The 23834-nt window shown below is 43.2% G+C and overlaps 1 protein-coding gene and 1 long non-coding RNA gene across 2 annotated transcripts in view; one reads left to right on the plus strand and one right to left on the minus strand.

The window, feature by feature from the left end:
• Positions 1-9649, plus strand: part of LOC145865958 (NLR family CARD domain-containing protein 3-like) — a 22300-nt gene extending 12651 nt beyond the window's left edge. The window contains exon 5 of the mRNA XM_082970851.1: positions 9631-9649. Coding sequence (XP_082826977.1) covers positions 9631-9649 — 19 coding nt within the window. The remainder of the gene's footprint in view (positions 1-9630) is intronic.
• Positions 1-23834, minus strand: part of LOC123735945 (uncharacterized) — a 284243-nt gene that overhangs the window by 74731 nt on the left and 185678 nt on the right. The window lies entirely within an intron of this gene.

Raw genomic sequence — 23834 nt, forward strand, 5'->3', positions numbered from 1 at the left:
ACACTGGACACACACACTGGACTCACACACACTGGACACAAACACTGAAAACGCTCTTATCAACGCTTGACACGTGTGTGTGTGTGTGTGTGTGTGTGTGTGTGTGTGTGTGTGTGTGTGTGTGTGTTCAGGTGTATCCCTCAATGACTGTCTGTTTTTCTGCTTACCGCTACAGTGTGGAACATGGTGGAGAGAACAGAATGAAACCTGGACTTAGAAAATGTGAGTGTTGACTGCTGTGAAGAATATGACTAAAAATAAGTCTTAATTCAAGTTAAGTCAAAGACCACCATCATTACTGACTTGGTCATATTAAATATCATCTGTAGTTCTACAGAAGCACAAATCAGGGACACCAACGTTTACAAAGAGTTTATATGAGTGTGTGTGTGTGTGTGTGTGTGTGTGTGTGTAATTAATGTGAATAAGTGTGTTTTATATTACCATACAGTATTACATTTACATTTACATTTAAGTCATTTAGCAGACGCTCTTATCCAGAGCGACTTACAAAATGGTGCATTCACCTTATGATATCCAGTGGAACAACCACTTTACAATAGTGCATCTACATCTTTTAAGGGGGGGGGGGGGGGGGGTTAGAAGGATTACTTTATCCTATCCTAGGTATTCCTTAAAGAGGTGGGGTTTCAGGTGTCTCCGGAAGGTGGTGATTGACTCCGCTGTCCTGGCGTCGTGAGGGAGCTTGTTCCACCATTGGGGTGCCAGAGCAGCGAACAGTTTAGACTGGGCTGAGCGGGAACTGTGCTTCCTCAGAGGTAGGGAGGCGAGCAGGCCAGTGGTGGATGAACGCAGTGCCCTTGTTTGGGTGTAGGGCCTGATCAGAGCCTGAAGGTATGGAGGTGCCGTTCCCTTCACAGCTCCGTAGGCAATCACCATGGTCTTGTAGCGGATGCGAGCTTCAACTGGAAGCCAGTGGAGAGAGCGGAGGAGCGGGGTGACGTGAGAGAACTTGGGAAGGTTGAGCACCAGACGGGCTGCGGCGTTCTGGATGAGTTGTAGGGGTTTAATGGCACAGGCAGGGAGCCCAGCCAACAGCGAGTTGCAGTAATCCAGACGGGAGATGACAAGTGCCTGGATTACGACCTGCGCCGCTTCCTGTGTGAGGCAGGGTCGTACTCTACGAATGTTGTAGAGCATGAACCTACAGGATCGGGTCACCCCCTTGATGTTAGTGGAGAACGACAGGGTGTTGTCCAGGATCACACCAAGGTTCTTAGCACTCTGGGAGGAGGACACAAGGGAGTTGTCAACCGTGATGGCGAGATCATGGAACGGGCAGTCCTTCCCCGGGAGGAAGAGCAGCTCCGTCTTGCCGAGGTTCAGCTTGAGCTGGTGATCCGTCATCCACACTGATATGTCTGACAGACATGCAGAGATGCGATTCGCCACCTGGTTATCAGAAGGGGGAAAGGAGAAGATTAATTGTGTGTCGTCTGCATAGCAATGATAGGAGAGACCATGTGAGGATATGACAGAGCCAAGTGACTTGGTGTATAGCGAGAATAGGAGAGGGCCTAGAACAGAGCCCTGGGGGACACCAGTGGTGAGAGCGCATGGTGCGGAGACAGATTCTCGCCATGCCACCTGGTAGGAGCGACCTGTCAGGTAGGACGCAATCCAAGCGTGGGCCGCGCCCGAGATGCCCAACTCGGAGAGGGTGGAGAGGAGGATCTGATGGTTCACAGTATCAAAGGCAGCAGATAGGTCTAGAAGGATGAGAGCAGAGGAGAGAGAGTTAGCTTTAGCAGTGCGGAGAGCCTCCGTGACACAGAGAAGAGCAGTCTCAGTTGAATGCCCAGTCTTGAAACCTGACTGATTAGGATCAAGAAGGTCATTCTGAGAGAGATAGCAGGAGAGCTGGCCAAGGACGGCACGTTCAAGAGTTTTGGAGAGAAAAGAAAGAAGGGATACTGGTCTGTAGTTGTTGACATCGGAGGGATTGAGTGTAGGTTTTTTCAGAAGGGGTGCAACTCTCGCTGAGGAGGCAGAATCAGGAGATAGGTTGGAGAAGGTTTGAGCAGAGGGAAGAGATGATAGGATGGAAGAGGAGAGAGTAGCGGGAGAGAGAGAGCGAAGGTTGGGACGGCGCAATACCATCCGAGTAGGGGCAGAGTGAGAAGTGTTGGATGAGAGCAAGAGGGAAATGGATACAAGGTAGTGGTCGGAGATTTGGAGGGGAGTTGCAATGAGATTAGTGGAAGAACAGCATCTAGTAAAGATGAGGTCAAGCGTATTGCCTGCCTTGTGAGTAGGGGGGGAAGGTGAGAGGGTGAGGTCAAAAGAGGAGAGGAGTGGAAAGAAGGAGGCAGAGAGGAATGAGTCAAAGGTAGACGTGGGGAGGTTAAAGTCACCCAGAACTGTGAGAGGTGAGCCATCCTCAGGAAAGGAACTTATCAAGGCGTCAAGCTCATTGATGAACTCTCCAAGGGAACCTGGAGGGCGATAAATGATAAGGATGTTAAGCTTGAAAGGGCTGGTAACTGTGACAGCATGGAATTCAAATGAGGAGATAGACAGATGGGTCAGGGGAGAAAGAGAGAATGTCCACTTGGGAGAGATGAGGATTCCAGTGCCACCACCCTGCTGGCTCGATGCTCTCGGGGTATGCGAGAACACGTGGGCAGACGAAGAGAGAGCAGTAGGAGTAGCAGTGTTATCTGTGGTAATCCATGTTCCCGTCAGCGCCAGGAAGTCTAGGGACTGGAGGGTAGCATAGGCTGAGATGAACTCAGCCTTGTTTGCTGCAGACCGGCAGTTCCAGAGGCTGCCGGAGACCTGGAACTCCACGTGGGTCGTGCGCGCTGGGACCACCAGGTTAGAGTGGCAGCGGCCACGCGGTGTGAAGCGTTTGTATGGCCTGTGCAGAGAGGAGAGAACAGGGATAGACAGACACATAGTTGACAAGCTACAGAAGTGTTGTTTCTTGTATTATTGTCTCCTGTGTCTTTAGAGAACTGTTTCACTTTGATATCCTTTTTCTTCTGTCCTGATTTTCTCTTTCTTTTCTTCTGTTAACTAGATATTCTTTGTTGTTCTTCGTTAGCTAGCTAGCTTCTTCCAAAAGAGTCCCTAGCAACTGCTTAGCAACTGGTAAACAATTCAGCTTGCTAAGATAACTACAATTTTATGAAAAATAGTTATTTTTCAAAAGCCTATCTTCTTTGTTTGTTGCTTGTTTTTTCTCCCATTCAGTCTTGCAGTTTTCTTTTGCTTTTTTCCGATGTACTTCACTCTAAAAACCATGTAAATTTCAATATTTGTAGGAGCTCATTTTTCAGCTGCTGCTGCTCAAATTGGAGTTCCGGAACAGTATAACATGTGATCATTCAACAAGTCTCAAGTTACCTTAACTGCTCCTTTTGATACCTAGAAACATCTACATTAAATGAATTAGTGAAAAGTGAGTTAACATTCTAATGTGAATGATGATGATTTCTAATATTGTATCTGGTTTCATCCATCAGATGTCTGTGATCTCACACTGGACCTAAACACAGTAAACAGACACCTCTCTCTGTCTGAGGAGAACAGAAAGGTGACATGTAGGAGAGAGAAGCAGCCGTATCCTGATCACCCAGAGAGATTTGAGGACTGGAGACAGGTGCTGTGTGGAGAGGGTTTGACTGGGCGCTGTTACTGGGAGGTAGAGTGGAGTGGGAGAGGGGAGGTTGAGTGGAGTGGGGGGGCTGTTATAGGAGTGACATATAAAGGAATCAACAGGAGAGGAGTGGTTAAGTACTGTTGTCTTGGATCCAATGACAAGTCCTGGAGTCTGTTCTGCTATGACAACAGTTACTCTGCCTGTCACAATAATAACTCCACTACCATAGATGTCCCCTCCTCCAGCTCCCACAGAGTAGGAGTGTATCTGGACTGGTCAGCCGGCACTCTGTCCTTCTATAGAGCCTCCTCTGACACACTGACCCACCTGATCACATTCACCTCCACATTCACTGAGCCCCTCTATCCAGGGTTTTGGGTTTATTCTGTTGGCTCTTCAGTGTCCCTGAAATAATAACTGGACACACACACACACACACACACACACACACACACACACACACACACACACACACACACACACACACACACACACACACACACACACACACTGGACAAACACACACACACACACACACACACACACTGGACACACACACAAACACACACACACAAACACACACAAACACACACACACACACTGGACACACAAACTGGGCACACACACACTGGACACACACACACACACACTGGACACACACACACACACACACACACACACACTGAACACACACTGAACACACACTGAACACACACAAACTGGACACAAAATGGACACACACACTCAACACACACACTGAACAAACACACACAAACACATTCTGGACACACGCACACTGGACAAACGAAAACACACACACACTCACACACATACACACACACACACTGGACACACACACACACACACACACACACTGGACACACACACACACACACACACACACACACACACACACACACACTGGTCAAACAAAAATACACACACACACACACACACACACACTGGACACACACACACACACACACACACTGGACAAACAAAGTGGACAAACACACACACTGGACACACACACACACAAACACTGGATACACACAGACACACACACACTGGACACACACACTAGACAAACACACACACACACACACACTGGACTCACACACACACACTGGACACACACACACACTGGACACACACACACACACACTGGACACACACACACACACACTGGACACACACACACACACTGGACACACACACACACACTGGACACACACACACACACTGGACACACACACACACACACTGGACACACACACACACACACACACACTGGACACACACACACACACACACACACTGGACAAACACACACACACACACACACTGGACAAACACACACACACACACTGGACAAACACACACACACACACACTGGACAAACACACACACACACACACTGGACAAACACACACACAAACACACTGGACAAACACACACACACACACACACACACACACACACACACTGGACAAACACACACACACACTGGACAAACACACACACACTGGACTCACACACACACACACACTGGACTCACACACACTGGACTCACACACACTGGACACACACACACACACACACTGGACACACACACACACACACACTGGACACACACACACACACACACTGGACACACACACACACACACTGGACACACACACACAAACACTGGACAAACACACACACACACACACACACACTGGACAAACACACACACACACACACTGGACAAACACACACACACACTGGACAAACACACACACACACTGGACAAACACACACACACACACACTGGACTCACACACACTGGACTCACACACACTGGACACACACACACACACACACTGGACACACACACACACACACACACACACACACACACACACTGGACAAACACACACACACACACACTGGACAAACACACACACACACACACACACACACACACACACACACACACACTGGACAAACACACACACACACACACACACACACACACACACACACACACACACAAAAACACACACACACACACAAACACACACACACTGGACACACACAAACACACACACACAAACACACACAAACACACACACTGGACACACAAACTGGGCACACACACACACACACTGGACACACACACACACACACTGGACACACACACACACACACACACACACACACACTGAACACACACTGAACACACACTGAACACACACAAACTGGACACAAAATGGACACACACACTCAACACACACACTGAACAAACACACACAAACACATTCTGGACACACGCACACTGGACAAACGAAAACACACACAGACTCACACACATACACACACACACACTGGACACACACACACACACACACACACACACACACACACTGGACACACACACACACACACACACACACACACACACACACACTGGTCAAACAAAAATACACACACACACACACACACACACACACTGGACACACACACACACACACACTGGACAAACAAAGTGGACAAACACACACACTGGACACACACACACACAAACACTGGATACACACAGACACACACACACTGGACACACACACTAGACAAACACACACACACACACACTGGACTCACACACACACACTGGACACACACACACACTGGACACACACACACACACACTGGACACACACACACACACACTGGACACACACACACACACACTGGACACACACACACACACACTGGACACACACACACACACTGGACACACACACACACACTGGACACACACACACACACACACACACACACACACACTGGACACACACACACACACACACACACTGGACAAACACACACACACACACACACTGGACAAACACACACACACACACACACACTGGACAAACACACACACACACACACTGGACAAACACACACACACACACACTGGACAAACAGTAACATTCTCAGAACATACTGCACTTGTTTTATCCTGTTTTAGATGTATCCTCTGTTTAAACATTTAAACTCTTACAATAACACTGTTAAAATACCAATGTGATCATTTCTTGTCTTTTATGTTGGAAAAACAAATTGTACAATTATATGTGGACATACGCTCCATAGTTGTACAAGTATATATGATTATATTGTACTTATCATAATAAAACATACTTGAAACAAGAAAAAGCATGTTAATAGTGGAAACAGTTTTGTTATTGATTTTTACATTGCTTCTCCCTGTCTCATGTTGACGTTTGTCATGAATCTTGACCTGGAGGCAGAACTGTGCGATTTCCTCTAGATATGTCAGCTGCAAAGTCAGAATTGGCTGTGGAAAATGTTGTTTTATGGTCTTAATTTAAGGGAAGGATTAGCAGTGTGGTTGAGGTTAGGATTAAAATCGGATTATATTACTTTGTGCCTGTGCAAGCTAGTGAATATTTTGCTGAACTGCCTCCAGGGCAAGATTCATGACAATAAATGCCAACCTGCCTCCAGAACAAGATTCATGACAATAAATGCCAACCTGCCTCCAGGACAAGATTCATGACAATAAATGCCAACCTGCCTCCAGAACAAGATTCATGACAATAAATGCCAACCTGCCTCCAGGGCAAGATTCATGACAATAAATGCCAACCTGCCTCCAGGGCAAGATTCATGACAATAAATGCCAACCTGCCTCCAGGACAAGATTCATGACAATAAATGCCAACCTGCCTCCAGAACAAGATTCATGACAATAAATGCCAACCTGCCTCCAGGGCAAGATTCATGACCATAAATACCAACCTGCCTCCAGGGCAAGATTCATGACAATAAATGCCAACCTGCCTCCCAGTCGTCCCCTCCTTATCTTTACAAGGCTGCAGAACATGCAAGCTAGTGATGTGGGGGTTCTCTCATAACCCTCAGTCCCCAGGTGGGTAGATGGCAGGTTGAATAAAGAGAAGCTAGTGATGTGGGGGTTCTCTCATAACCCTCAGTCCCCAGGTGGGTAGATGGCAGGTTGAATAAAGAGAAGCTAGTGATGTGGGGGTTCTCTCATAACCCTCAGTCCCCAGGTGGGTAGATGGCAGGTTGAATAAAGAGAAGCTAGTGATGTGGGGGTTCTCTCATAACCCTCAGTCCCCAGGTGGGTAGATGGCAGGTTGAATAAAGAGAAGCTAGTGATGTGGGGGTTCTCTCATAACCCTCAGTCCCCAGGTGGGTAGATGGCAGGTTGAATAAAGAGAAGCTAGTGATGTGGGGGTTCTCTCATAACCCTCAGTCCCCAGGTGGGTAGATGGCAGGTTGAATAAAGAGAAGCTAGTGATGTGGGGGTTCTCTCATAACCCTCAGTCCCCAGGTGGGTAGATGGCAGGTTGAATAAAGAGAAGCTAGTGATGTGGGGGTTCTCCCATAACCCTCAGTCCCCAGGTGGGTAGATGGCAGGTTGTATAAAGAGAAGCTAGTGATGTGGGGGTTCTCTCATAACCCTCAGTCCCCAGGTGGGTAGATGGCAGGTTGAATAAAGAGAAGCTAGTGATGTGGGGGTTCTCTCATAACCCTCAGTCCCCAGGTGGGTAGATGGCAGGTTGAATAAAGAGAAGCTAGTGATGTGGGGGTTCTCTCATAACCCTCAGTCCCCAGGTGGGTAGATGGCAGGTTGAATAAAGAGAAAACAATAGGCTACATAAAAAAATCCATAAATGTATAATTATTATGTAATTTACACAAAACATTAAGGACACCTTTCTTTCCATGACAAACTGACCAGGCGTAACTCAATATTAGGAAGGTATCCTTAATATTTTGTCCACTCAGTGGCTCTGACCCTTTACATAACAGTCAATCCTCTTTTCCAGGAAACCTTCTTTAAATTTCCCCAAATGCTTCCACACTGCTGCTCTCTCACAGCTGCTCCAGGGCCTCTTGGGTTGAGGAGTCATTCTCTTCTAACCTGATCACTGCTGCTCCAGGACCTCTTGGGTTGAGGAGTCATTCTCTTCTAACCTGATCACAGCTGCTCCAGGACCTCTTGGGTTGAGGAGTCATTCTCTTCTAACCTGATCACTAACAAAGAAAAGATTCAAACAAATAAACATGATGGTCCAACATAATGAGGGGGGGTATAGGGAAGGTAGGGGAGAGGAGGGGGTATAGGGAAGGTAGGGGAGAGGAGGGGGTATAGGGAAGGTAGGGGAGAGGAGGGGGGTATAGGGAAGGTAGGGGAGAGGAGGGGGGACTTCCTCCATGTCAGGTAAGCAGCCTCCAAGTCTACCCTCACCAACTGACCAGACTGAGTGAGTTCTGAACATCCCTCTGTCCTCTGATGCTGTGTCCAAGTCTTCTTGGGTCTTTCTGGTGTCTCTGTCTTGACTCTTTAGTGAGTTTTTTCAGTTCTTTCCCAGGCTGCCTGAAAAACACAAAAAGATGGCAACTACATAAGAGTTATAAACTATCAAAATAAAGAGAATCCCACACTCCATATATAAACTCCCAGTCATTTATTGGGTATTTACCAACGTTTCAGCATCACTGTGCCTTCTTCAGGGTGATGTCATCAATACTTGAACCAGGTTATGTAGAAAAACAGTGCAATTAGTGCAAACAATGACAATAGAGAGGGGTGTGTCATAATGATTAAGTTAATTACAATGAACTAATGAAACTGTTAAAAAAAACAATAGTTTATGGCATATTAAATATAAAAAAATAGTAGGGTATATTATATATATCCGGCTCTCCATGTAATCTGATTCATTATGATATAGGATCAGGTCCCCCCTCTCCATGTAATCTGATTCATTATGATCTAGGATCAGGTCCCCCCTCTCCATGTAATCTGATTCATTATGATCTAGGATCAGGTCCCACCTCTCCATGTAATCTGATTCATTATAATCTAAGGTCAGGTCGCCCCTCTCCACGTAATCTGATTCATTATGATCTAGGATCAGGTCCCACCTCTCCATGTAATCTGATTCATTATAATCTAAAATCAGGTCGCCCCTCTCCATGTAATCTGATTCATTATGATCTAGGATCAGGTCCCCCCCTCTCCATGTAATCTGATTCATTATGATATAGGATCAGGTCCCCCCTCTCCATGTAATCTGATTCATTATGATCTAGGATCAGGTCCCCCCCTCTCCATGTAATCTGATTCATTATGATCTAGGATCAGTCCCATCTCTCCATGTAATCTGATTCATTATGATATAGGATCTTTTTATTTTTATTATTTGACCTTTATTTAACCAGGTAGGCCAGTTTAGAATAAGTTCTCATTTACAACTGCGACCTGGCCAAGAATAAAGAAAAGCAGTGTGACAGAAACAACAACACAGAGTTACATGGAATAAACAAGCGTACAGTCAACACAACAGAAAAAAGAAAGTCTATATACAGTGTGTGCAAATGGCGTGAGGAGGTATGGCAATAAATAGGCCGTAGTAGCAAAGTAATGACAATTTAGCTGATTAACACTGGAGTGATAGATGAGCAGATGATGATGTGTAAGTAGAGATACTGGTGTGCAAAAGAGCAGCAAAGTAAATAAAAACAATATGGGGATGAGGTAGGTAGATTGGGTGGGCTATTTACAGATGGACTATGTACAGCTGCAGCGATCGGTTAGCTGCTCAGATAGCTGATGTTTAAAGTTAGTGAGGGAGCAATAAGTCTCCGCCTTCAGCGATTTTTGCAATTCGTTCCAGTCACTGGCAGCAGAGAACTGGAAGGAAAGGCGGCCAAAGGAGGTGTTGGCTTTGGGGAATGAACAGTGAGATGTACCTGCTGGAGCGCGTGCTACGGGTGGGTGTTGTTATCGTGACCAGTGAGCTGAGCTAAGGCGGAGCTTTACCTAGCATAGACTTATAAATGACCTGGAGCCAGTGGGTCTGACGACGAATATGTAGCGATGGCCAGCCGACTAAAATGACCTGAGTTGCAATCATGAAAAAAAACTACCCGGCCTTCATGGTTTGACATTGAGAACATTGGGAGAGATGAGAGCTGACGTTTTAGTAAATGTGCAGATTACGTATCTCAGTCACAGACAAGAAGCTCAATTAAGACATTATCTTCACCACTGGGACTGGGGACAACAGGACCACAGGCCAAATAATACAGCTCAACACTTCCACACTACCACAGTGAGTAGAATCAGGCTTCAGAACAAAGAAAACTTGCAAAATTATTAATGATGAATTGTATTAGACGTTATTAGACATTTCTGTTGTTGAGGAGGATGGGAGACCCACAGAGACGTCAAAATGTGTTTCTAAAATCGTCAAAGAGTAATTATTTTAACCTAAAGCATTTAATAAAGACACTTACAGTACAATATTATGGGGAATAGGAATGAGAGGGCTACTTACACCATTTTGGGAAGGGATCACAGCAGTGATTGAATGAGGGTATGAGGCATGAGTTGAGGTGTTCAGAGACTTGACCAGTGCAGGACAGGATTTGACTGGGAAGACAATAACACAAAAACACTACACAGTGAGACAAAAGAGCTAAGAATGAGTTACTCCAAGCAAGGAGTCAAATAGATGTGTAATAATGTGATTGTGATTGTGATTGACTCTACATAAAGTAATGAGAGAAAAATTGACAGGGGTTCCCTCACTGTGCTTAGAGAGGAAACATTCAATGTGCCAGTGGATGAGGGGGCCACATGAGACGTGGCTTCCAGTTCATGTGAGGAGGTAGTTGACAATGGTAGTGGAGTGGTCATCGCTTGTTAAACCATGGAACAGGAGGGGACTCAGCTGGAAATACAGACAGCAGATACGTTCCCTTGAAGCTGAGCCATCGTAGGTTTGAACAACAAGTTTGTCCATGAAGATAAACACGGAATTCACATCTCGCCCACTTGACAAATCAAAGTAGCCCAAGAAACTTTTTCTGAATAAAGCCCTAATCATCCACATACAGAACCTGACAATAACTGAGAACGGCAAGCAGACTGGTGGCAACCATAGGTCCCAGAGTGGGGGGGGGGATTTTTTTGCACTGGGGCCCAGAGTTTGTCCTTATCTGTTGACCTAACCAGGAAAACTCTGGACCCTATAAGGTATGACAGTGATGAATCAGTTGTAAAAGGTTTTGTAAGGGCTCTGATGGAACCAGTTTTAACTAAATCAGGGCACATGGTTTTAATAACTCTTAGTGCTCGCGGACCGCTAGAAAAACATCTACGACAACATCCGGTGAAATTGCAGAGCTCCAAATTCAAAATAGAAATATATTAAACATTCATGAAAATACAAGTGTCATACATCATTTAAAAGCTTAGAATCTTGGCAATCGAACTGCGTTGTCAGATATCAAAAAGGCTTTACGGTGAAAGCATAGGTTTCGATTATCTGAGGACAGCACCCCACAACAACATATTTTCCAAACAAGCACAGGCGTCACAGAATCCCAAATAGCGATAAAATAAATCACTTACCTTTGAAGATCTTCCTCTGTTTGCAATTCCAAGGGTCCCAGCTACAGAATGAATGGTCGTTTTGTTCGATAAAGTCCTTCTTTATATGCCAAAATAGTCTGTTTAGCAGGCGCCATGACTTCAGAAATCCACTCCTTCAACATGCAGACAAAGAAGTTCTAAAAGCTACCAGTAAATTTCGTCCAAACAAGTCAAATAACGTGTCTATATCATCCTCAGGTTGTCTAAAATGTAAATAAACTATAATATTTCATACGGAAAGTACTGTGTTCAATAGGAATGACAAATTCGCAAGTGCGCACCCTCTCCATCGCGCGCAAAAACACTGAAGTGACCCAAGCAGTCAGCTCACTGAAAGTGTAAATATTTATTTATTTTTCAAAATAGAAGCCTCAAAACCTTGAATAAATACTGCTGACATCTAGTGGAAGCTATTATGAATTGCAATCTGGGTGACAGACATAGGAGTTTTCAATAGCTTTACAAATATGAGCCTGTTATTTTATTTATTTATTTTTTGGTCGGATTTTCTTTGGGTTTTCGCCTGCCATATCTGTTCTGTTATACTCACAGACATTATTTTAACAATTTTGGAAACGTCAGAGTGTTTTCTTTCCAAATCTACCAATTATATGAATAGCTTCTGGGCCTGAGTAACAGGCATTTTACTTTGGGCTCGCCAGACTCTCTGAACTTCCGAAAACTGCCCCCTAGCCCTAAGACGTTTTAACGGTCCTCACACTGTTAATGCTCTCATTTCATAGATGCGTACTGCTCACCTGTTCATCTCGTAATGAATAATGTGGAAATTGAGCAAGTTGAGGTGACTAAACTGCTTGGAGTAACCCTGGATTGTAAACTGCCATGGTCAAAACATATTGATACGACAGTAGCTAAGATGTGGAGAAGTCTTTCCATAATAAAGCCCTGCTCTACATTTTTAACAACACTATCAACAAGGCAGGTCCTACAGGCCCTAGTTTCTACCTTCTGTCATGGGACTTCTGTTCCCAATGTTCATAAACCGAACTTCAATTAAACTACTCAGTCTGCCCCCCAGAGGGTGTAAGATTCTGGTTGAATGAAGCAGACAGAGAGCCAGCCTACAATTGGTCAGAATGTTTATTTACGAGAGCTCTGAATATCATACAATGTACACAGCCTTTTATACCTGACATTTGGTCATACCATATGTCATACCCCTTACAAATGCCCCTCCTCTTCTTTAACCTGTTGGGTCTAGGGGGCAGCATTTGCACGTCTGGATAAAAAAAATGTACCCGATTTAATCTGGTTACTAATCCTACCCAGTAACTAGAATATGCATATACTTATTATATATGGATAGAAAACACTCTAAAGTTTCCAAAACTGTTTGAATGGTGTCTGTGAGTATAACAGAACTCATTTGGCAGGCAAAACCCTGAGACATTTTCTGACAGGAAGTGGATACCTGATGTGTTGTATTGACTTTAAAGCTATCCCATTGAAAGACACAGGGGTTTAGGAATATTTTGGCACTTCCTATTGCTTCCACTAGATGTCACCAGCCTTTACAAAGTGTTTTGAGTCTTCTGGAGGGAGATCTGACCGAACAAGAGCCATGGAACGGTGATGTCCCATTAGACACCTGGCGCGCTACTTCATGTTGGGTACCCTCGTTCCAATACGTTATAAAAGGCTATGCATTCGTCCACCTTGAATATTATTCATGTTCTGGTTAAAAAAGGCCCTAATGATTTATGCTATACAACGTTTGACATGTTTGAACGAACGGAAATATATTTTTTCCCCTCGTTCATGACGAGAAGTCCGGCTGGCTTACATCATGTGCTAACGAGACGGAGATTTTTGGACATAAATGATGAGCTTTTTTGAACAAAACTACATTCGTTATGGACCTGTGATACCTGGAAGTGACATCTGATGAAGAGAATCAAAGGTAATGGATTATTTACATAGTATTTTCGATTTTAGATCTCCCCAACATGACGTCTAGTCTGTATCGCAACGCGTATTTTTCTGGGCACAGTGCTCAGATTATTGCAAAGTGTGATTTCCCAGTAAGGTTATTTTTAAATCTGGCAAGTTGATTGCGTTCAAAAGATGTAAATCTATAATTCTTTAAATGACAATATAATATTTTAACAATGTTTTCTAATTTTAATTATTTAATTTCTGACGCTGACTTGACTGCCGGTTATTGGAGGGAAACGATTTCCTCAACATCAATGCCATAGTAAAACGCTGTTTTTGTATATAAATATGAACTTGATAGAACTAAAAATGCATGCATTGTCTAACATAATGTCCTAGGAGTGTCATCTGATGGAGATTGTAAAAGGTTAGTGTATCATTTTAGCTGGTTTTATGGTTTTGGTGACCCTGTCTTTGACTTGACAAAACATTACACACAACTCTTGTAAATGTACTGTCCTAACATACTCTAAATTTATGCTTTCGCCGTAAAACCTTTTTGAAATCGTAAAACGTGGTTAGATTAAGGAGATGTTTATCTTTCAAATGGTGTAACATAGTTGTATTTTTGAAAAATTTGAATTTTGACATTTATTTGGATTCAAATTTGCCGCTCTTGAAATGCACCTGCTGTTGATGGAGTGCACCACAGGTGGCACGCTAGCGTCCCACCTAGCCCCAAGAGGTTAACACTGTCAATGCTTATTTACAAGTCTTCTCCATCTCATACATTGCTTATCATATCCTGCCCCATGTTACATAATCTACTGCAAGCCTAAAGGTTTCTCCCCTCCCTGGGTGGGGAGACCTTTTTCCTGTTATCAGTTTCACAGTGGTCACAAGTTGTCTGCTGTCTGGTTACTTACATTGCTAAATCATTAACCTCTTGGGGCTATGTGGGACGCTAGCGTGCCACCCGTGGTGCACCCTATCAACAGCAGGTGCATTTCAAGAGCGGCAAATTTGAAACCAAATAAATGTCAAAATTCAAATTTTTCAAACATACACTCTTTGAAAGATAAACATCTCCTTAATCTAACCACGTTGTCCGATTTCAAAAAGGCTTTACAGCGAAAGCAAAACATTAGATAATGTCAGCAGAGTACCAAGCCAGAAATAATCAGACACCCATTTTTCAAGCTAGCATATAATGTCACATAAACCCAGAAGACAGCTAAATGCAGCACTAACCTTTTACAAACTTCATCAGATGACACACCTAGGACATCATGTTACACACAGCATGCATTCTTTTGTTCAATAAAGGTCATATTTATATATAAAAACAGTATTTTACATCGGCGTCTGAGTTGACTAACTATTTTCCCCTCAAATGCGTCCCGGGAAACAGTGCATAATTCCATTTATTACTATTCGAAAACAATTTTTTTAATTTATATTGTCAATCTAACATTTATAGATGAATATCTCTTGAGAACACCTGTCATACCAGATTTTAAATTAACTTTACTGGGTAATCACACTTTGCGATAAAAGGAGATGCGATACTCAGAAAATGAGCCTGGAATACTAGCGCCGCGCCATCTTGGAACAATCGCATGTCACATCTCATCTTGTATAATATTGTCAATAATCGCCTACCTTTAGTTGTCTTCATCAGAAAGCACTCAGAATCCCAGGTCCACAACAGATGTATTTTCGGTCGAAAAAGTCCATAATTCATGTTCCATTAGCCTGCTGTTGGTAGCGTGTCCTAGGGCTATCTCCAAATCTTCCGACGTGCGCGGGACAGAAGTTTAGGAAAATGTACTTTTCCCCTCCTCTAGGTTCGTTCAAACATGTCAAACGTTGTAAAACATTAATCTTCAGGGCCTGTAACACCAAGAGAGCCAATAAGATTTGACGGGGACGATTGCAGAGTGTTTTGAAACACTTCCAAAGGTGGGGGTAGACAGGGCCGCCGACGTCATAATGGTGATGGCCCATCCCCTGTGACCAATTTCCAACGCGTATCATTCACTGAGTTTCGACTGTATAAGGCTCAAACCACTGTGAAAAGACTGGGGACATCTAGTGGAAGCAATAGGAAGTGCTCAGTGAACCATTGCTCACGGTTTGATTAATAGGCAAAGTGATGAAGTCGAGTCCACAATTCAGAATTACACTTCCTGTTTCAATCGGTCTCGGGGTTTTGACTGCCATATGAGTTCTGTTATACTCACAGACACCATTCAAACAGTTTTAGAAACTTTAGGGTGTGTTCTATCCATATATAATAAGTATATGCATGTCCTAGCTTCTGAGTTTGATTAGTAGGCCGTTGAAAATGGGAACGAATTTTTTTCAAAATGAGCTGTGGCGCTCCCTAACCTAGGGTAGCCCCAAGAGGTCAACTTTTCTGACACACACACATTAGTACATTCATCTTATAATCACTCGGTTATACCTTTTTTAGGGTGAAATCATTTAGTCAAACCTTTAACCTCTATGGGACCGGCGGGACGAATTCGTCCCACCTACGTAACAGCCACTGCCAGCCTGTGGCGCGATTTTCAAAACCTTAAAAATCCTATTACTTCAATTTCTCAAACATATGACTATTTTACAGCCATTTAAAGATAAGACTCTCGTTAATCTAACAACACTGTCCGATTTCAAAAAGGCTTTACAACGAAAGCAAAACATTAGATTATGTCAGCAGAGTACCAAGCCAGAAATAATCAGACACCCATTTTTCAAGCCAGCATATAATGTCACCAAAACCCAGAAGACAGCTAAATGCAGCACTCACCTTTGATGATCTTCATCAGATGACAACCCTAGGACATTATGTTATACAATACATGCATGTTTTGTTCAATCAAGTTCATATTTATATCAAAAACCAGCTTTTTACATTAGCATGTGACGTTCAGAACTAGCATACCCCCCGCAAACTTCCGGGGAATTCGCTAACATTTTACTAAATTACTCACGATAAACGTTCACAAAAAGCATAACAATTATTTTAAGAATTATAGATACAGACCTCCTCTATGCACTCGATATGTCCGATTTTAAAATAGCTTTTTGGTGAAAGCACATTTTGCAATATTCTAAGTACATAGCCCAGGCATCACGGGCTCGCTATTTAGACACCCGGCAAGTTTAGCACTCACCATAATCATATTTACTATTATAAAAATGTCATTACCTTTTGTTGTCTTCGTCAGAATACACACCCAGGACAGCTACTTCAATAACAAATGTTGGTTTGGTCCAAAATAATCCATCGTTATATCCGAATAGCGGCGTTTTGTTCGTGCGTTCCAGACACTATCCGAAATAGTAAAGAAGTGTCGCGCGCTTGGCGCAATTCCTGACAATAAAATTCAAAGTATTCCATTACCGTACGTCGAAGCATGTCAACCGCTGTTTAAAATCAATTTTTACGTCATTTTTCTCGTAGAAAAGCGATAATATTCCGACAGGGAATCTCCTTTTCGGCAAACAGAGGAAAAAATCCCAAAGGCGGGGGCGGTCGGGGTCACGCGCATAAGCTAGTGTCTCTTGATGGGCCACTTGAGAAAGGCGATAATGTGTTTCAGCCTGGGGCTGGAATGACGACATTCTGTTTTTTCCCGGGCTCTGAGAGCCTATGGAAGACGTGGGAAGTGTCACGTTAGAGCAGAGATCCTTAGTAAATGATAGAGATGGAAAACAAGTTCAACAAATGGTCAGACAGGCCACTTCCTGTAAAGGAATCTCTCAGGTTTTGACCTGCCATTTGAGTTCTGTTATACTCACAGACACCATTCAAACAGTTTTAGAAAATTTAGGGTGTTTTCTATCCATATGTAATAAGTATATGCATATTCTAGTTACTGAGTAGGAGTGGTAACCAGATTAAATCGGGTATGTTTTTTATCCAGCCGTGTCAATGCTGCCCCCTAGCCCTAACAGGTTAATCATATTATTTCCATTACAATCAACCCTATTGGCTAAATATTTCACATACACTATAACACATCTATTTTTATTGGATTCAGAAATGTCACACAAAATCAAACTAGATCAAAGAAAACGAATACATGTATTTTCATTACATACTTATCAATGACTGTTCTAAGCCTATGTCCAGTCATAACTCTTCGGATTAGGATTTTTGCTATGACCTTCATTTAGAGAAACAGTCTTCCTAAACATTAAAGATGGTCTCGTCTAACATGGGCTCCTCGTAATTGAATGAATCCTCCACCAGGCTCGGCGGTAGGTATTTGTCATCCCACTGGTCTGAACTTGGAATCGGTCCGTATCTCACCATCTGCTCCGTCATCGATCTCTCCAGAGCCCTGGAAATGAGACCTCTCACACAAGGGACCAAACAACAACCACATAATATCAACACAGTCATACAGGTGAAAGCAGCCCACAACACAGTGATTACAACCTTTTTCCATTTTCCGAACGTACTATCAAACCATCCCGTGAGTGCCGTGTCCACCCTGGAATTTTCTGCTAACTCCTGAGCTAAATTGTTTAGACCGGCCAGGGCCTTGGTCACTGATCCATCTGGAGCTGTGTTCTCAGGGATGAAAGTACAGCATTCAGATCCGAACATCACACACACACCACCCTTTTCAGCCAGAAGCATATCCAAAGCTATTTTATTCTGCCATACCATCAAAGTGGTCGCAGCTGTCTGTTCTGCTAACCCTTGAATTGCCTCTCTGGTATAGTTGATGAAACGCTGTTGGTTATAATAAATGTAATTTATCCAATCCACATTTTTATTGAGAGTCAACCACCAAAAAAGACTTGATTCCAATCCAGCCCATATCTGATTCCTTGCTTTAAACTCATCAGGCACCCCCCTTGGAACCCCAATGCTATCAATGTAAATTCTATCGTCAAAGGACCCTGACGGAGCACTCCTCCCCTCTCTTTCACCTGGCACTGGGTCTTTGTGTTGTATAAGGGTGAAGGGCATGCCTAACTGTACCAATGCACAAATACCAGTCCAATTTGCAGGCACGTTTGCCACAGCTTTATACCTCCACACAACCACCAGACATCCGCTCTCGGCCTTTTTATCTTACCAAAGTCCTCGGAACTCAACCACCCAGTCAGGTCCCTCATTGTCTCGTCAGTTGTAACATTCTCTGTCCTATTGCATGTTCTTACTTCCCCTACGTTCCATCCGTGTGTGTTGTGTCGAGCCACACAATAATAGTCTCCTCCTGCGACTGTGAAAGGGGAAGTCTGGATCTAACAGGCACATAGGATACAGATAATGCAGATCAGTGCAACTGTCTGGCTTCCTTGCCTTCATGAACAGCTTTACCATACAGGCCATTCCCTTTGGTAAATTAATTCCATCGAGTAGAAAGGGGATGGTTGTCAACTGAAGTTTGGCTGTTGTGTAGGCATAACCTTCTTCTTTAGCTACTGATCTAGCTGTATACTGAATCCATTCCAGCCATAGGTTGGAATCCCCAAACCAAGTCTCCACCTCAATCACTTCCTTAAGATCTTTCGTCTGAACTATCCTCACCGGTCCTTGGCTCTGGATGACTACACGGTAATGTCCGTTTTATCAGGGGTACTACTGGTATTCTGGCTGGCGGTAGAACTATCTCCTGTCCTAACCTCTACTACTTGGAATGGTACCGCAGTGTCGACAATGGTCTAGTCAAGGCCAACATACCATAACCCTAAATCCTCTTTCTTTATGCTTTTAATGGTCATTCCTATCTTCAAGCAATACTTCCCTTGCTCTGGATTGCAGTCAAAAACCCTGGCCTTCACTATACTCCATCTGTTTCTATATTGGGTGTGTGGATTGACATAGCCTTCTCTCTCTGTGTGAGCTATGACCTGATTCCATGAGTTACACCGGGATCTACACAGATATCTTCCCCATGAAGTCCGAGTCCTAGACTGCCATGAGGTTAGGGACCCCATTTGGTCTGCATAGAACTCTATTGAGACATCCTTCCCTAACTTTACTCTCACTTCCTTTTTATCCAGATCGAGTGACCTTTTGTACCTAGGCCATAAAAACTCCTCATCTTCTAGACTATGGGTCAAGTTACCACTTTCTGACTTGTCGAGTAGTTCCTGGTGTATTAGGAATATGGCTCCCACAATCAGACAGCTCAGACTGACCAGTACCCCTGTAAAGCCCCACCCCCTCCTGGAGAATATATCACTGGCTAGAGGCCAATCCACGCTTTCACTTCTATGAACGCACACAGTGAGTATCGGGCGGGTTAGGGAATCTTCGTTAGAGAGGTAACCCCCGAACCTTATAGGTATTCGGTTCTTCTCCTAACTCTGTGATTGTTCGACAGTGTCAGTGTGTCTTACCCTCCCGCAATGTGTGATATGAACCCAGGTAGCTCTTTCAGCTATTCTCACCGCGAAGGCTATTACCAGGAACACTTGGTATGGGCTCTCCCACCGTGGCTGCTTCCAGTTCTTTTCTCCTCAGGGACTGGATCCACACCCAGTCTCCTGGTTGGATTGAGTGAATCGTCTTCTGTAATTCATCTGTTGGACACAAAGTCTCGGACATACGGGTTTGGTTAACCATGTGTTCTGTTAGTATATCTTCAACTTCTATGTCTACCTGTTCTGGCCTCCCTAACTCTGGCATTCTATATGGTTTACCTGATCAGCTAAAATGTAATCCATTATTTAAAGAGATAGATCCTAGTAAACCAACTACCCTAATCGTGTCCACCCAGTAAGTTGGGACCGCTTCTTCCCATTTAATATACTTATCTATTATAAAAAATGTTTTTTTAAATAGTTCGTTATCCAATAGGCCACAAAGTGTTTCCGAACCTGCTCTACTATCCCCCCTGTTGACACATGGCTCTGCCCATGTGTCAATCTTGCTGCATCTCTAAACATTGACTTAGGTAGTATTGGTAACTTATCATGATACCAAATACCGTCCTTATATAAATTGCTCCTAACTTCTCCCATTTCGAAATCCCTTTCACTGATGCTCTAGACTGACAATTTTAACATAGATTTGTCTATGTTTACTTCCTCTTTTAACCTCTATGGGCTAGGTGGGACGCTAGTGTGCCACCCGTGGTGCACTCCATCAACAGCAGGTGCATTTCAAGAGCGGCAAATTTGAATCCAAATAAATGTCAAAATTCAAATTTTTCAAACATACAACTATTTTACACCCTTTGAAAGATAAACATCTCCTTAATCTAACCACGTTTTACGATTTCAAAAAGGTTTTACGGCGAAAGCATAAATTTAGAGTATGTTAGGACAGTACATTTACAAGAGTTGTGTGTAATGTTTTGTCAATTCAAAACAGGGTCACCAAAACCATAAAACCAGCTAAAATGATGCACTAACCTTTTACAATCTCCATCAGATGACACTCCTAGGACATTATGTTAGACAATGCATGCATTTTTAGTTCTATCAAGTTCATATTTATATCCAAAAACAGCGTTTTACTATGGCATTGATGTTGAGGAAATCGTTTCCCTCCAATAACCGGCAGTCAAGTCAGCGTCACAAATTAAATAATTAAAATTAGAAAACATTGGTAAAATATTATATTGTCATTTAAAGAATTATAGATTTACATCTCTTGAACGCAATCAACTTGCCAGATTTAAAAATAACCTTACTGGGAAATCACACTTTGCAATAATCTGAGCACTGCGCCCAGAAAAATACGCGTTGCGATACAGACTAGACGTCATGTTGGGGAGATCTAAAATCGAAAATACTATGTAAATAATCCATTACCTTTGATTCTCTTCATCAGATGTCACTTCCAGGTATCACAGGTCCATAACGAATGTAGTTTTGTTCAAAAAAGCTCATCATTTATGTCCAAAAATCTCCGTCTTGTTAGCACATGATCTAAGCCAGCCGGACTTCTCGTCATGAATGAGGGGAAAAAATATATTTACGTTCGTTCAAACATGTCAAACGTTGTATAGCATAAATCATTAGGGCCTTTTTTAACCAGAACATGAATAATATTCAAGGTGGACGAATGCATACTCTTTTATAACGTATTGGAACGAGGGTACCCAACATGAACTCGCGCGCCAGGTGTCTAATGGGCCATCATCGTTCCATGGCTCTTGTTCGGTCAGATCTCCCTCCAGAAGACTCAAAACACTTTGTAAAGGCTGGTGACATCTAGTGGAAGCAATAGGAAGTGCCAAAATATTCCTCAGCCCCTGTGTTTTTCAATGGGATAGGTTTAAAGGTAATACAACACATCAGGTATCCACTTCCTGTCAGAAAATGTCTCAGGGTTTTGCCTGCCAAATGAGTTCTGTTATACTCACAGACACCATTCAAACAGTTTTAGAAAATGTAGGGTGTTTTCTATCCATATGTAATAAGTATATGCATATTCTAGTTACTGGGTAGGAGTGGTAACCAGATTAAATCGGGTATGTTTTTTTATCCAGCCGTGTCAATACTGCCCCCTAGCCCTAACAGGTTAAGAACTGCTGTGTCGACGGCTGCGGTTTAACCTGTTTATGAATGATGACTCTGCAGTCCCTGGCTGAAAAACAGTAGCGCATTTGGATAGTGGTCGATCTGAGAACAATGAAACGGGCGCACGTGTGCACGTGAAGAGTCCATTTTACATTTTCAGTCTTTGAACAAAAACAACGTCGACCCGGTCGGAATATTATCGCTATTTTACGAGAAAAATCGCATATAAATTTATTATAAACAGCGTTTGACATGCTTCGAAGTACGGTAATGGAATATTTTGAATTTTTTTTTCACGATACGCGCCGGCGCTTCACCCTTCGGATAGTGTCTTGATCGCAAGACCAAACGCAGCTATTTGGATATAACTATGGATTATTTGGAACCAGTATAGACCTAGTCTGTTCATTATATACATCTACATGATGTATTGTTACACCATGTAGGAGCAGTATAGACCTAGTCTGTTCATTATATACATCTACATGATGTATTGTTACACCATGTAGCAGCAGTATAGACCTAGTCTGTTCATTATATACATCTACATGATGTATTGTTACACCATGTAGGAGCAGTATAGACCTAGTCTGTTCATTATATACATCTACATGATGTATTGTTACACCATGTAGGAGCAGTATAGACCTAGTCTGTTCATTATATACATCTACATGATGTATTGTTAGTCCATGTAGGAGCAGTATCAACCGATAGTAGATGGCTACTTATTTAGATGTTGTTTGACTTAATTAAACTGCCTTAAATGTGCTGTGGTAAACATGTTTTATTCTCACTAATCAACCAACACATCCCTGTGTTTGTATGTCTCAATATAATAGTATTATTTAATTAAATCCATGTAAAATAATCTTTGTCTGAAAATAAAATCTGATCCTCAACTGCGTTTCCCTCCAGTCAGCAGACGGCGATGTGCGTCTTTCAGGCGCACATCGCTGCAGCGTGACGTATAATCTAGTGGACGGTTCTTCATAAACAGCTTGTCAACCACCTCGGTAGCTTGCTAGCCAACATAGCCGAAAGAATCAAGCTATTTATACGCTTTCGGTCTATATTAGCTACTGTGTTTTAGACACACTTCTGTCGTATCTACTTGTTAACCTATTTAATTTAATATTACGTTATTTTTTATTAGTCAGCTATAGTAGCTGGCTGGTTAAGTTAGCATTAGCCTAGTCGCTAATGATAGCTAGCTAGCTAGCTAACATCCCCGAACATGAGCTCCCTAAACTACTCCCCTCCTGTTAAAGAAGAGGAGGTCTGCTGGACGGAGAAAGAAGCTCTGGGGCTGAACATTGTCGTGAAAGAGGA

Source organism: Salmo salar, unplaced genomic scaffold (genome assembly GCF_965601325.2).
Source record: "Salmo salar unplaced genomic scaffold, fSalSal1 ptg000005l, whole genome shotgun sequence".
Lineage (NCBI taxonomy): Eukaryota > Metazoa > Chordata > Actinopteri > Salmoniformes > Salmonidae > Salmo > Salmo salar.